The following is a 17,092-nucleotide window of genomic DNA, read 5'->3' as shown; positions in this document are numbered from 1 at the left end:
TGAAAATAGCTGTGGAGAGACCTGAAAATAGCTGTGGAGAGACCTGGAAATAGCTGTGCAGCGACGCTTCCCATCCAACCTGACAGAGCTTGAGATGATCTGCAGAGAAGAATGGGAGAAACTCCCATCAGAGACCTGGAAATAGCTGTGCAGCGACGCTCCCCATCCAACCTGACAGCTTGAGATGATCTGCAGAGAAGAAGGGGAGAAACTCCTCAAATACAGGTGTGCCAAGCATGTAGCATCATACCTAAAAAGATTCAAGGCTGTAATCACTGCCAAAAGGTGCTTCAATAAAGTACTGAGTAAAGGGTCTGAAAACGTATGTAAATGTTAGTTCTTTTTAAAAATATAACTTCAAAAACCTGTTTTTGCTTTGTCATTATGATGTATTGTGTGTAGCTTGATGAGGAAAAAAAGCCATTTAATCAATTTTAGAATAAGGCTGTAACGTAACATGTGGAAAAAGTCAAGGGGTCAGAATACTTTCCAAATACACTGTATTTTCCTCAGATTACACAGACCCACAAAGAATCGAAAACAAATCAAATTTTGATAAACTCCCATATCTATTGGGTGACATACCAGTGTGCCATCACAGCAGCAAGATTTGTGACCTGTTGCCACAAGAAAAGGGCAACCAGTGAAGAACAAACACCACTGTAAATACAACTCATATTTATGTTTATTCATTTAACGTTTTTTAACTTTAACTATTTGCACATCGTTACTTTGGAATGTTTACTGTTAATTTTATATAGTTTATTATCTATTTCACTTGCTTTGGCAATGTAAACATTTTTCACATGCCAATAAAGCCCATTGAAAAGAGAGAGATAGACAGAGACACAGAAAGAGAGAGAAATACAGGGTGGATGGTAGACTGAGGGAAAGAGGTACAGGGTGGATGGTGGGCAGAGAGAGAGGTACAGGGTGGATGGTAGACTGAGGGAAAGAGGTACAGGGTGGATGGTGGGCAGAGAGAGAGGTACAGGGTGGATGGTAGACTGAGGGAAAGAGGTACAGGGTGGATGGTGGGCAGAGAGAGAGAAAGAGGTTTGACAGTCATGGAAAATGAGGAATCGGTGAGTGAAGGAGGCAGATGGTCAAACCACTGGACCAGGACAATATACTTAGTGTGGAGAAGAGAGGGGTCGGCAGGCACGTGCAGGAGGAGAGGAGAAGAGGAGAGATGTACAGGGGTGGAACGTGGACAGAGGGGTCAGTACAGGGTGGATGTTGGACAGACAGCGAGAGTGAGAGAGAGAGCGACACAGAGGTACAGGCTGGATGGTGGACAGAGAGAGAGGTACCATCCCCCCTGTACCTCTCTATCTGTCCACCATCCAGGAGAGAGAGAGACAAGCAACACAGCCTGTACCTCTGTGTCGCTCGCTCTCTCACTCTCGCTGTCTGTCCTCTATTCTTCACACTAAGTATATGGTGGAATGAGAGAGGGTACAGGGTGGATGTTGGACAGAGAGAGAGGTACAGGGTGAATGGTGGACAGAGAGAGAAGTACAGGGTGAATGGTGGACAGAGAGAGAGTTACAGGGTGGATGGTAGACAGAGAGAGAGGTACAGGGTGGATGGTGGACAGAGAGAGAGGTACAGGGTGGATGGTGGACAGAGAGAGAGGTGCAGGGTGGATGGTGGACAGAGAGAGAGTTACAGGCTGGATGCTGGACAGAGAGAGAGGTACAGGGTGGATGGTGGACAGAGAGAGAGGTACAGGGTGGATGGTGGACAGAGAGAGAGTTACAGGCTGGATGGTGGACAGAGAGAGAGGTACAGGGTGGATGGTGGACAGAGAGAGAGTTACAGGCTGGATGGTGGACAGAGAGAGAGTTACAGGCTGGATGGTGGACAGAGAGAGAGGTACAGGGTGGATGGTGGACAGAGAGAGAGGTACAGGGTGGATGGTGGACAGAGAGAGAGGTACAGGCTGGATGGTGGACAGAGAGCGAGAGAGAAATCAAATCAAATTTGACAGGTAGACCTTAACCAACAATGCAGTTCAAGAAATAGAAGTAAGAAAATAATAAACTAAATAAACTAAAGTAAAAAATAAAACAAAAAGTAGCCAAAATAAAATAACAATAATGAGGCTATATACAGGGGCTACGGCTACTGAGTCAATGTGTGGGGGTACAGGTTAGTTGAGGTAACTTGTAGGTAGGGGCAATAAAACAACGAGTAGCAGCAGTGTAAGAACAAAGGGGGGGACATCAATGTAACTAGTCCGGGTGGTCATTTGATGAATTGTTCAGCAGTCTTATGGCTTGGGTGTCGAAGCTTTTTTAAGGAGCTTTTTGGACCTAGACTTAACGCTTGTCGTGCTATAGCAGAGAGAACAGTCTATGACTTGGGTGAGTGGAGTCTGACAATTTTTTGGGCCTTCCTCTCACACCGTCTAGTATATACAGCGGCAAGAAAAACTATGTGAACCCTTTGGAATTACCTGGATTTCTGAATAAATTGGTCATAACATTTTATCTGATCTTCATCTTAGACACTACAGTAGACAAACACAGTGTGCTTAGACTAATAACACACAAATTATTGTATTTTTCTTGTCTATATTGAATACACCATTTAAACATTCACAGTGTAGGTTGGAAAAGGTATGTGAACCCCTAGGCTAATGACTTTTCTAAAACCTCATTGGAGTCAGGAGTCAGAACCTGGAGTCCAATCAATGAGACAAAATTGGAGATGTTGGTTAGAGCTGCCCTGCTTTATAAAAAACACTCACAAAATGTGAGTTTGCTATTCACAAGAAGCATTGCCTGATGTGAACCATGCCTCGAACAAAAGAGATCTCAGAAGACCTAAGATTAAGAATTGTTGCCTTGCATAAAGCTGGAAACGGTTACAAAAGTATCTCTAAAAGCCTTGATGTTCATCAGTCCATGGTAAGACAAATTGTCTATAAATGGAGAAAGTTCAGCACGGTTGCTACTCTCCCTAGGAGTGGCCGTCCTGCAAAGATGACTGCAAGAGTACAGCGTAGAACGCTCAATGAGGTTAAGAGTGTCAGCTAAAGACTTACAGAAATATCTGGAACATGCTAACATCTCTGTTGACGAGTCTACGATACGTAAAACACTAAACAAGAATGGTGTTCATGGGAGGACACTACGGAAGAAGCCACTGTAGTCCAAAAAAAACATTTTTTTTTCTGAAGTTCGCAAAAGAACACCTGGATGTTCCACAATGCTTCTGGCAAAATATTCTGTGGACAGATAAAACTAAAGTTTAGTTGTTAAGAAGGAACACACAACAGTGTGTGGAGAGAAGAAAGGCACAACACAACAACATCAAAACCTCATAACTGTAAAGAATGGTGGAGGGAGCATTATGGTTTGGGGCTGATTTGCTGCCTCAGGGCCTGGACAGCCTGCTATCATCGACAGAAAAATAAATTACCATATTTACACGGTGTGCTCAATAACGACATTAAAATGTATAATTGTTTGTGTGCTATTAGTTTAAGCAGACTGTTTGTATTTTGTTGTGACTTAGATGAAGATCAGATCACATTTTATGACCAATTTAGCAGAAATCCAGGTAAATCGAAAGGGTTCCCTTACTTTTTCTTGTCCTGTAGGTCCTGGATGACAGGAAGCTTGGCCCCAGTGATATACTGTGCCGTCCACACTACCCTCTGTAGTACACCTTACGGTCGGATGCCGAGCAGTTGCCATACTAGACGGTGATGCAACCGGTCAGGATGCTCTCGATGGTGCAGCTGTAGAACTTTTTGAGGATCTGGGGACCCATGTCAAATCTTTTCAGTCTCCTGAGGGGGAAAATATATTGTTGTGCCCTCTTCACGAATGTCTTGGTGTGTTTGGACCATGATAGTTTGTTGGTGATGTGGACACCAATGAACTTGAAGCTCTCGACCCGCTCCACTACAGCCTCGAAGATGTTAATGGGAGCCTGTTTGGCCCTCCTCCTCCTGTAGTCCACGATCAGCTCCTTTGTCTTGCTCACATTGAGGGAGAGGTTGTTGTCCTGGCACCACACTGCCAGGTCTCTGACCTCCCTATAGGATGTCTCATCGTTGTCGGTGATCAGGCCTACCACTGTTGTGTTGTCAGCAAACTTAATGATTGTGTTGGAGTTGTTTGGCCACGCAGTAATGCTGGAAGAGGGAGTACAGGAGGGGACTAAGCACGCACCCCAGAGGGGCCCCAGTGTTGAGGATCAGCGTGGCACATGTGTTGTTGCCTACACTTACCATCTGGGGCGGCCCTTCAGGAAGTCCAGGATCCAGTTGCAGAAGGTGGTGTTTAGTCCCAGGGTCCTTAGCTTAGTGATGAGCTTCGCGGGCACTATGGTGTTGAACGCTGAGCTGTAGTCAATGAACAGTATTCCAACATAAGTGTGCCTCTTGTCCAGGTGGAAAAGGGCAGTGTGGAGTGTGATTGCGTCATCTGTTTGGGCAGTATGCGAATTGGAGTGGGTCTAGGGTTTTGATGTGGGTCATGACCAGCCTTTCAAAGCACTTCATGGCTACCAGCGTGAGTGTTATGGGGCAGTAGTCATTTAGGCAGGTTACCTTTGCTTTCTTGGGCACAGGGACTATGGTGGTCTGCTTGAAACATGTAGGTATTACAGACCCGGTCAGGGAGAAGTTGAAAATGTCAGTGAAGACACCTGCCAGTTGATCCGCGCATGCTGTGAGTACACCTCCTGGTAATCAGTCCGGCCCCGCGGCCTTGTGTTTAAAGGTCTTGCTCACATCGGCTACGGAGAGCGTGATCACAGTCGTCCGGAACAGCAGCTGCTCTCAAGCATGCTTTAGTGTTGTTTGCCTCGAAGTGAGCATAAAAAGGCATTTAGCTTGTCTGGTAGGCTCATGGATGGTGGACAAAGAGAGAGAAAGAGAGAGGTACAGGGTGGATGGTAGACAGAGAGAGAGAGAGAATGATACAGGGTGGTCGGTGGACAAAGAGAGAGGGAGAGAGAGAGAGAGAGAGAGAGAGAGAGAGGTATGGTGGATGGTGGACGGAGATAGAGGGATAGAGATACAGGGGTGGAAAGAGAGAGAGGTACAGGGGTGGTGGTAGGTAGGCAGGCAGGTAGTTAGGTAGGCAGGCAGGCAGGTAGTTAGGTAGGCAGGTAGGCAGGCAGGTAGTTAGGCAGGTAGGCGGGCAGGCAGGCAGACTCTGGAAGAGAGAAAGACCCTAGTGTTCTTCTACTTTATGATCAGGCTCAATTAGCTGCTCCAGGGGAATTGTGAGGGAACTGACCTACGTCACTCCCTCTCCACACGCTCCAGTTTGCTGCTGTAACTGTTGACTGACTCCAGCAGTTTGACCTGATTTTACAGTTCTCTCTAGGCAAGAACTACCTGAAATAAGTCCACTCACAGAGACCAATACATTTAATAAATAGGGATTCAATATGTAATTCTATCAATACTTTATAGGTAAACTGTACAATAGCTTCCCAAGAACTAAAACAGCAGAACATAGGAAATAACCCATCATCCTTAGAGGAAGACAGGAAATTGTTTCATCCAGTGGATTTCACTAATAATGCATTACAATTATAATAATCAATAATGCTGTTTGTTCACATTGTTCTGTGTACAATTACGAGCTGTCGGAGGTGCTCTATCAACACGTAACCACACACACACACACACACACACACACACACACACACACACACACACACACACACACACACACACACACACACACACACACACACACACACACACACACACACACACACACACACACACACACACACACACACACACACACACACACACACACACACACGAATGGCTGTGCTCTGCCGCGTTATCAATAGGTAACTAGGTACCGCTCAGTGTCTTAGTGTTGCTGGTCCTCTGGGACAGCTCAATTCCTTCTGCTGCAGCGCTTGCTAAAAGCCCCTGAGTCGAAGGCATTTAGAGAACAGCTTCCTTTTACAACTTAATGTTAGATGAAAATAGTCTATAGGCCAGGAAAAACGTATACATGGTAACTTCAGCTAACTTTAGCCACCGCTAGCTAAACATCTACGGAACTGATGGAGGCATTTAAGTAACATCAAACTAAATATGGAGATGATTTTCATTTTTATTAAACATGTCCCCATCACTTCCATAGATTTTTAGCTGGCGGTGGCTTAAGTTAGCTGATGTTAGGTACCGCTCAGTGTCGATAAAAGACAATTATTTACCTTTATTAATTTATTAATAACCTTTATTAATTTGATTTAATACTGTGCAGCTGTATTCATCGACTTGGCCAAGGCTTTCGACTCACCGCATTCTTATCGGCAAACTCAACAGCCTTGATTTCTCAAATGACTGCCTCGCCTGGTTCGCCAACTACTTCTCAGATAGAGTTCAGTGCGTCAAATCAGAGGGCCTGGGTCAATTCTCGGGCCGACTCTTTTCTATATGAACATCAATGATGTCGCTCTCGCTGCTGGTGATTCTCTGATCCACCTCTACGCAGACGATACCATTCTGTATACTTCTGGCCCTTCTTTGGACACTGTGTAAACAAACCCCCAGACGAGCTTCAATGCCATACAACACTCCGTCCGTGTCCTCCAACTGCTCTTAAATGCAAGCAAAACTAAATGCATGCTCTTCAACCGATCGCTGCCTGCACCCGCCTGCCCGTCAAGCATCACGACTCTGGACGGTTCTGACTTAGAATATGTGGGCAACTACAAATACCTAGGTGTCTGGTTAGACTGTAAACTCTCCTTCCAGACTCACATTAAGCATCCCCAATACAAAATTAAATTGAGAATCGGCTTCCCATTTCGCAACAAAGCATCCTTCACTCATGCTGCCAAACATACCCTCGTAAAACTGACTATCCTACCAATCCTTGACTTCGGCGATGCCATTTACAAAATAGCCTCCAACACTCTACTCAGCAAATTGGATGCAGTCTAACACAGTGCAATCCGTTTTGTCACCAAAGCCCCATATACTACCCACCACTGCGACCTGTATGCTATCGTTGGCTGGCCCTCACTTCATGCTCGTCGCCATACCCATTGGCTCCAGGTCATCTATAAGTCTTTGCTAGGTAAAGCCCCGCCTTATCCCAGCTCACTGGTCACCATAGCAGCACCCACCCGTAGCACGCGCTCCAGCAGGTATATTTCACTGGTCACCCCCAAAGCCAATTCCTCCTTTGGCTGCCTTTCCTTACAGTTCTCTGCTGACAATGACTGGAACGAATTGCAAAAATCACTGAAGCTGGAGACTTATATCAAATCAAATATATTTATATATACCTTCGTACATCAGCTGATATCTCAAAGTGCTGTACAGAAACCCAGTCTAAAACCCCAAACAGCAAGCAATGCAGGTGTAGAAGCACGGTGGCTAGGAAAAACTCCCTAGAAAGGCCAAAACCTAGGAAGAAACCAAGAGAGGAACCAGGCTACGAGGGGTGGCCAGTCCTGTTCAAACTGTGCTGGGTGGAGATTATAACAGAACATGGCCAAGATGTTCAAATGTTCATAAATGACCAGCATGGTCAAATAATAATAATCACAGGCAGAACAGTTGAAACTGGAGCAGCAGCATGGCCAGGTGGACTGGGGACAGCAAGGAGTCATCATGCCAGGTAGTCCTGAGGCATGGTCCTAAGGATCAGGTCCCCTGAGAGAGAGAAAGAAAGAGAGGGAGAATTAGAAAGAGCATACTTAAATTCACAAAGGACACCAGATAAGACAGGAGAAGTACTCCAGATATAACAAACTGACCCTAGCCCCCCGACACATAAACTACTGCAGCATAAATACTCCCTCACTAACTTGAAGCATCAGCTGTCAGAGCAGCTTACCGATCATTGCACCTGTACATAGCCCATCTGTAAATAGCCACCCAACAACCTCACCCCCCTAGTTATTTTTTTTTTTGCACCCCAGTATTTTTGCATCCCAGTATCTCTACTTGAACATTCATCTTCATCACATCTATCACTCCAGTGTTTAATTGCTAAATTGTAATTATTTTGCCACTATGGCCTATTTATTGCCTTCCCTCCCTAATCTTACTACATGTGCATACACTGTATACAGAGTTTTCTATTGTGTTATTGACTGTACGTTTGTTTATCCATGTGTAACTCTGTGTTGTTTGTGTCGCACTGCTTTGCTCTATCTTGGCCAGGTGAAAAGGTGAAATATTTTTTGTTTATAAAAATCTAAGTTTGTAATGGCTGTTTAAAGAACACTGAACCATGAATTACAGTTTATCCCAGCCCATAGACTGTATTCAGGGTGAGGAACCATCTACCATCAAGTTGTAAACTAATGATCTTCTCCTTTAACACGCACGGACCCATGCATGGCTTAAAACATTTCTATGAATCATTCCTTAAAGAGACTTCAATTAGCTGCCAGCTGGAAGACTAGACAAAACTTCTCTATTTCTGAAGTAAAAGAAAAGAAAAGAGAAGGAAAAGAAACAAACAAACAAAAGGAGAGGGGGATGGAGACGGAGAGGCAGATAGAGAAAGATGGAGTCTGGAAAGACATCAGTCGATATTGACAGATTACTGTAATTCTGGCTGTCAGGTCCATCGACCGGTGCAACTCACGCCAATCAATAGCTTACGCTGTGCTCCGCGCTGTGCGCATGCACGCACACACACACACGCATGCACGCACACACACACGCATGCACACACACACACACACGCATGCACGCACACACACGCACACACACACGCGCATGCACGCACGCGCATGCACGCACACACACACGCGCATGCACGCGCACGCACACACACACACACACACACACGCACACACACACGCATACACACACACACACACACGCATGCACGCACACACACACACGAGATTGGACATGGCAGATGAGAATCGCTTTTCACCCCCTTATATTTTGCTTTGTTTTCGAGCATTATTATATATATATATTTTTAAACGGGTTAGAGGGTTGATCGAGTATTTAAAGGGTAGATAGAGAATTTAGAGGTGGGGATTTGGAGCATGTGAACTTGAGTGGTCACCAGTGTCACACTTTCCAGGAAGATATCAAATAATAATGACTGAAATGGGGAGAAAAGTATAGGTGAAATTACAAATCATTAGCTAGAAGAAAACTGGACTAGAGGGAAAAGTGGTGCTTTTGTACAGATTTGATTTCTACATGGCATAGAAACTGATGGATGGTTTTTCTACTGACTCCAGGCATAAAATACTGAATCATTAACATTCATATTAACATTACAAACGGCATTATTATCATTGGACAATATTGAAACAATTTGGCAAAAATAAACCTACTTAATCCCCCCCAAAATTATTTTGCTATTCAAAATGATCAACATTAGTGCTAGACAGAGCTCAAAAGCCATGCTATTGGCGGTGGTGTGAGTCACCCAAATGAGGCGAGAGATTAATTGCTACTGAAGCAAATCGCTCTGAATCACTGTGAGGAGACGATGGGCAATGATCACCGTTTCTCTGCTGGAGAAAAATGCGGTCACCTCTTGCACCGAGCAGAATGTGATGCTCTACATGTTGAGAAAATGAGCACCGTAGGGGATGAGACATCGATAATTATCGAGCGAGAAGGACGCCGTTCTACCATTATGCCTTGTGAGCCTGCAGTGCAGTGAGGAGCTGGTCTGTGTGGCAATCTATTGCACTCCTCAGAACAGAAAAGGAGCAAGTCAACACGACAGGAGCTATAGCCGGATGAATTCTTCATGCCTTCCACTGTCTCCACAGCAAGGTGACACGCACATGCAAACACACATTAATACACTTCTACTAATCCCCCTTGCTAGTGCAAAATAACAATTAACGTGACAGCCATGGCCATAGGTGAGGAGAGGCATAACAGATCAGTTAGCGAGTGTGTTGTGGCTTTATCTCCCCCTACAGGCTGGATAGGGCTGTGGTTTGGAGAGTGCTGCCAGGCCCTGGCAGGGAGATGGAAAGATGGAGAAGGATACAAGTTCTGGTAAAGGAGGATGAGGGATTTAAGAGCCCTGCTGGCGTTGAGAGCCGTGGCCCGGACCATGGTGGGAAGGATCTTCTCATCCACTATGGCTCCATCGAACAGGGGCCCAAAAAACGGTACCTAGAGGGAGAGAGGGGTGTAGAGTGAAGGAGAGGAGAGAGGGGGGGGAGGGAGGGAGGAGAGCGAAAACAACTCTGTAATTTACTATTGATTAGATAAAGCCATAACAATAAGAAACTTTATAAAACTATAACAGTGACAAGTGATTTTCATCTATCAGATCCCAGGGAATGCAATGTTCAATGCAACATTAGTTAATTTTATAAAATAACAAAAACATTATTGTTTCAGTGCCATAATTGACTTTCATAAAAGCCAGACCTCTTTTCTGTCCTTATCTGGCCATCTTTCCACATTTCCCCAGACTCTGAAGGGACAGACCCATCTTCTAGCCATATCCATACTGCAATTTAATTCTAAGAATCCTGTTGATCTGATTAGGCCGGACATAACTGAGCAGGAAGCAGGAGTACCACGAGACATTTGTTTTGATTTATTTATATATTAAAATATAACACTGCAGCAGGGATAGCTGTGATATTGTCAATTGTAATTTTTCAAATCACAGAAATGTGTCTTTTTAGCTTTTAATGAACTCACAAAAATATCCCGAGGGATTGGAAGCCAGGGTCAGCCATGGTGCGGTGCCCCTAGTGCAGTTTAGGAGTTAGGACTAAGTGCCTTGCTGAAGGCAACAATGGTAGGAAATGGAATCTAGGATACCTTAATGTCAACTTGATGATTAAAACCGATGTAAAACTGTTTTTTTTGTGTGAACCCACCTCTGGCTTCTTGAGGATCTGGATGCTGTACATGTGGTTCTTCATGGGGTAGATGATGATGAGGACGTCTCCAAACTCCGTAGGGATGATGCCTCTCCTGTAGTCCCGCGAGTGCTCAGACCATACAATGTGCACCTCGTCATTCCCAAGATGCCTTAGCTAGAGGGACAGAGGTGAGGGAGGAGAGGAGGTGGGAGGGGAGAGGAGGAAAGAGCAAGAAGGTGTGTCCCTGTCCAGTAGTCAACATATATTTTTTTATTGTGTTTAAAAATGCAAGTTCATGTTATTCATTCACATGGCAGAGGATGATTAAACAGTCACACATTAAATGTTTCCATATTTCTATGAAATATGACATAATTACTAACAATATGACTGCAATAGTTTTCCATTCCAATTTTTTTTTTTTATGCATGTTAAAAAGCATATTTTTAGCAGTCGGCATTCCAATTCATCCCAAAGGTGTTCGATGGGGTTGAGGTCAGGGCTCTGTGCAGGCCAGTCAAGTTCTTCTACACCGATCTCGGCAAACCATTTCTGTATGGACCTGGCTCTGTCCACGGGCCAACTTCTCGGCTGAGCCGTTGTTGCTCCTAGACGTTTCCACTTCAAAATAACAGCACTTACAGTTGACCGGGGCAGCTCTAGCAGGGAAGACATTTGATGAACTGACTTGTTGGAAAAGTGGCATCCTATGACAGTGGAACTTTAAAGTCACTGAGCTCTTCAGTTAAGCCATTCTACTGCCAATGTTTGTCTATGGAGATTGCATGGTTGTGTGCTCGATTTTATACACCTGTCAGCAACGGGTGTGACTGAAATAGCTGAATCCACTCATTTGAAGGGGTGTCCTCAACAAATGTATTTGGATATAAGTAACAGAATATGAACTTTTAAAAAGTGAGATATTCATTGGGCAGTTACTTTAAGTGAGAGCCTTGAGCTTGGTGTCGCTGATGGAAATTCACCGTCAAAATTCAGTATGAAAAAAAAGTCTCAGAGTAGGAGTGCTGATCTGGGATCGTTCATATAATCTTTGTCATTGTGATTTAAAAAGAAAAACGATCCTATACCAGAACTAGGACTTCTCCATTCAACCATCTAACACTGTCACTGTGTCCTGTGTGGGGCAGGTAGCACGAGTTGGCTGTCTAGGACTACTCCATCCAGGGCCATCCAGCACCGTGTCATTAACCTTGAAGAGTGACAGGCGAGAGGAGCCACCACCGCAACACGCCGCCTCAGACCACAGCACTCATCCATCTTCTCACACTCACTCCATCTTTCTAATGTTCTCTCCATCTTCACATGTTCACTCAATCACTCCGAGGGCCACAGAGAGCCAGGCTGTCACAGGCAGTCCCACAAAGGCCACGTCACACTGTCCTGGCCTGGGTCGTGTTCATTAGGTGCAAAACTGATGAAAACTTTCTCAAAACAGGAGGGACTACCTGGACTTGTCTAAAAAATAAAAAAAAAACTCATTTACTTTTCCCGTTGTGTGCCATAGTGAACACGACCCTTGCCTGTATAGAGAATTCCATTTGGTAAATCGCTCTGCGCATGCATACTCAGGCTGACTGGCTATCGTTCAGGCAAATAAGAAAAAAGTGCACTCAGGCTATCCGGAAGGCCAAAGTTAGTTACTTTAGAAGCAGTTCCCTCTCTGTGGGTCGAACCCCAAGAAGTTCTGGAAAACGGTTAAAAACATGGAGAATAAACTCTCCTCCTCACAGCTGCCCTTGTCCCTTAATGTTGATGATGTGGTTGTTACTGACAAGGAGCACATAGCTGAGCTCTTTAATCACCACTTCATTAAGTCAGGATTCCTACTTGACTCAGTCATGCCTCCTTGCCCGTCCAACATTTCTCATCTCCCACCCCTTCTAATGCGACTATCGCCAATGCTTCTCCCTCTTTTTCCCCTGTCCCGCTACAAAGTTTCTCCCTGCAGGTAGTCACTGAGTCTGAGGTGCTAAAGGAGATCCTTAAACTTGACCCCCCAAAAAACATCTGGTTCAGATGGTTTAGACCCTTTCTTCTTTAACTTCTTGATACACCCATCCCGTTACCGGGATAATTTTTGTCAACATCCGCAGAATTGCAGAGCGCCAAATTCAAATTAAATTACTAAAAATAGTAAATTTTCATGAAATCACAAGTGCAATATAGCAAAACACAGCGTAGCTTGTTGTTAATCCACCTGGCGTGTCAGATTTCAAAAAAGCATTTCGGCGAAAGCATACCAAGCGTTTATGTAAGGACATCTCTCTCAGTAGACAAAACATTACAAACAGCTAGCAGCCAAGTAGATTGGTCATGATCTTTCTCGCTCATTTTTAAAAATAAAAGCCTGAATCTATGTCTAAAGACTGTTCACACCATGGGGAAGCCATAGGAAAAGGAATCTGGTTGATATCCCTTTAAATGGAGCGAAGGCAGGCTATGGAACAGAGAGCTTTCAGGAAAAACAGCACTTCCGGGTTGGATTTTTCTCAGGTTTTCGCCTGCAATATCAGTTCTGTTATACTCACAGACAATATTTTGACAGTTCTGGAAACTTTAGAGTGTTTTCTATCCTAATCTGACAATATTATAATATTATATGCATATTCTAGATTCTGGGCCTGAGAAAGGCAGTTTCATTTGGGTACGTTTTTCATCCAAACATAAATACTGCCCCCTGCACTCAACAGGTTGCTGCCCCTATATTGCCAAGCCTAGCTCTGACCTTTTTCACCTCTCTCTCCTCTCTGGGGAGGTTCCCATTGCTTGAAAAGCAGCATTTTATTTAAAGGGTTATAGGCCCATTTCTATTTTGCCCTGTTTATCAAAAGTGTTGAAAAAACTTATCAATAATCAACGGACTGGCTTTCTTGATGTCTATAGTATTCTCTTGGGTATGCAATCTGGTTTCCGCTCAGGTTATGGATGTGTCACTGCAAACTTAAAGGTCCTAAAAGATGTCACCATTGCCCTTGATTCTAAGCAATGTTGTGCTGCTATTCTTTACAGTTCGCTGCAGCTAGCAACTGGAACGAGCTGCTAGAAAAAAACTCAAACTGGAGCGTTTTATCTACATCTCGTCACCCAAAAACTCGATCATGGACACTTTTACTGACAGTTGTGGCTGCTTCGTGTGATGTATTGTTGTCTCTACCTTCTTGCCCTTTGTGATATTCTCTGCGCCCAATAATGTTTGTAACATGTTTTGTGCTGCTACCATGTTGTGCTGCTGCCATGTTGTGTTGCTGCCTCTTAGGTCTCTCTTTATGTAGTGTTGTCCCTCTTGTCGTGATGTGTGTTTTGTCCTATATTTTTTAATCCCAGCCCCAGTGCCCGCAGGAGGGCTTTTGCCTTCTGGTAGGCCACCATTGTAAATAAGGATTTGTACTTATCTGACTTGCCTAGTTAAGGTTAAATAAAAAAATAGCACCTTGTTCTCATCCTCCGCTCTCAACCAATAGGAAACTATTATTCTTTCCTCCGAGCCAGTCACAAAATCTAATCCTCATCCATTGCCGAGCAGATAGTGGCTAGCTGCTGCTTGAGCCATCTTTCCTTTAACATTTCACATCAGCAGCCCTCATTCATAAATCCTTGGTCCATAAGACCCAGAGGGTGTGTACGTATTCTCAGCTTTCAACCTTCAGTACGCCTGTCACTGTCTGTTACGAGGTGTGCTGAGGGGAGATGGGGAAAACAACAAACAAATAAATATGCAGGGTGTGTGTGTTTGAGTGTGACTATGTGTGTGCGCGCGCTTCCCTACGTGTGTGTGCCTGCTGGCCGCTCTTGCTGGCTGAGCTGACACGCTTTAGTGTCTGGTTAACATGGTTTAGTGTCTATCTGCAGATCGCTCTGTTGGATAGCGTCTCCTTCAGCCTCTCCAAATCCAATCAGCTGCTGAGAAGTCATGGTAGGAGTTTAACCAGGGGGACAGCGACGGCCAGATCTAATTTGGCTACATTATGGCCATGTGCAGCGCGGACCGCCGGGTGAAGGGGGAGCGGGAGCAACGCTCCAGGTGACGAGTCCCAAATGGCATCCTGTTCTCTATATAGTGCACTACTGCGCTATGGTCAAAGGTAGTGCTCTATATAGGGAATAGGCTGTAATTTGGGATGAACAAGGGGGTTTGGGGGGGCCACCACCACCCGCACGCACAAACATCACTTTGTTGCTATATATACACACCTAAATTGTAGCAATGAGTTATGAGCAGATGCAGAACATGAAGACAGAAAGGCCTTTCGGCGGGCTGGAGGGCTGGATGAGTGATTTCAGACATGAGATAGGAGACGGTTATGTGAAATACGGTGGTTTGAATTTATTTCCATCTTACACTCATATCAAGATGGCGCCGACAGAGATGGTCGCCTCACTTCAAATCCTTATGAAACTATGCAGTATTTTTTTATTTTATGTATTTTTTCTTACATTGTTTCCCCAGGAAATCTTAACCTGTCCAGGACTGGGGTTCCGCTAGCGGACAGCCAATGAAACTGCAGGGTGCCAAATACAAATAAAAAAAAATCGTATTTTACATTGGCGTGTTATGTTCAGTAGTTCCAAAACATGCAGTGATATTGCAGAGAGCCACATGAATTCACAGAAATACTCATAATACATGTTGATGAAAATATAACTATTATACATGGAACTTTAGATACACTTCTCCTTAATGTAACCGCTGTGTCAGATTTTTTAAAAACTTTATGGAAAAAGCATCATCTGAGAATGGCGCTCAGAGCCCAAACCAGCCAGAGAAATATCCTCCATGTTGTGTAGTCAACATTATTCATAAATAGCATTTTAAATATTCACTTACCTTTGATCATCTTCATCAGAATGCACTCCCAGGAATCGCAGTTCCACAAAAAATGCTTGTTTTGTTCGATAATGTCCATCATTTATGTCCATTTATGTCCAATAGCTTCTTTTGTTAGGTCGTTTGGTAAACAAATCCAAAAGCGCGATCTGGTCCATTCGGACGAAACATTCAAAAAGTTATATTACAGGTCGAAGAAACTTGTCAAACTAAGTATAGAATCAATCTTTAGGATGTTTTTATCATAAAAGTTCAATAATGTTCCAACCGGAGAATTCCATTGTCTGTAGAAAAGCAATAGAATGAGAGCTACCTCAAGTGGAAGCGCGTGACTGAGAACGAGGCTGTAGGCAGACCCCTTAGTCAAACAGCTCCCATCCGGCCCCCCTTCACATGAGCAGCCTGAAACAACGTTCTAAAGATGGATGACATCTAGTGGAAGCCTTAGGAAGTGCAAAATAACCCATATCCCACTGTAAATTCGATAGGGATGAGTTCAAAAACTACAAACCTCAGATTTCCCACTTCCTGTTTGGATTTCTTCTCAGGTTTTTCCTGCCATATGAGTTCTGTTATACTCACAGACATCATTCAAACAGTTTTAGAAACTCCAGAGTGTTGTCTATCCAATACGAATAATAATATGCATATATTAGCATCTGGGACTGAGTAGGAGGCAGTTCACTCTGGGCACGCTATTCATCCAAAAGTGAAAATGCTGCCCCCTATCCCAAACAGGTTTTAAGTCTAATTACATACAGCCGGGAAGAACTATTGGATATAAGAGCAACGTCAACTTACCAACATTATGACCAGGAATACGACTTTCCCGATGCGGATCCTCTGTTCGGACCACCACCCAGGACAATGGATCTAATTCCCAAAAGCTGACCCAAGATAACGGCGCCGCAGAAGGGGCAGACTGAGCGGCCTCCTGGTCAGGCTCTGTAAACGTGCACATCGGCCACCGCTCCCGAGTATACTACTCGCCAATGTCCAGTATCTTGACAACAAAGCAGATGAAATTTGAGCAAGGGTTGCCTTCCAGAGAGACATCCGAGATCGTAACATTCTCTGTTTCACGGAAACATGGCTCACTCGGGATATGATATCCCGGGCTTCTCCATGCATCACACCAACGGAGATAAACACCTCTCTGGGAAGAGGAAGGGCGGGGGTGTATGCTTCATGATTACTGACTAATGGTGTAATCATAACAACATACAGGAACTCAAGTCCTTGTACTCACCCGACCTAGAATTCCTCACAATCAAATGCTGGCAATATTACCTTCCAAGAGAATTCTCGTCAGTTATCGTCAAAGCTGTGTACATTCTTCCTCAAGCAGACACCAAGCGGGCCCTAAAGGAACTTCACTGGACTCTATGTAAACTGGAAACCATATATCTTGAGGCTGCATTTATT

At 44.3% G+C, this 17,092-nt stretch overlaps 1 protein-coding gene across 1 annotated transcript in view; it reads right to left on the bottom strand.

The window, feature by feature from the left end:
* LOC139384097 (ral GTPase-activating protein subunit alpha-1-like) overlaps positions 1-17,092 on the bottom strand; it is a 127,775-nt gene that overhangs the window by 31,503 nt on the left and 79,180 nt on the right. Inside the window, exons 39-40 of the mRNA XM_071128743.1 lie at positions 10,837-10,995; positions 9,987-10,114 (exon numbers count right to left, since the gene is read on the bottom strand). Coding sequence (XP_070984844.1) covers positions 9,987-10,114; positions 10,837-10,995 — 287 coding nt within the window. The remainder of the gene's footprint in view (positions 1-9,986; positions 10,115-10,836; positions 10,996-17,092) is intronic.

This window comes from Oncorhynchus clarkii, chromosome 25 (assembly GCF_045791955.1).
Source record: "Oncorhynchus clarkii lewisi isolate Uvic-CL-2024 chromosome 25, UVic_Ocla_1.0, whole genome shotgun sequence".
Lineage (NCBI taxonomy): Eukaryota > Metazoa > Chordata > Actinopteri > Salmoniformes > Salmonidae > Oncorhynchus > Oncorhynchus clarkii.
Note: the sequence above shows the minus strand (reverse complement) of the source record. Positions and strands in the feature narration are given on the sequence as shown.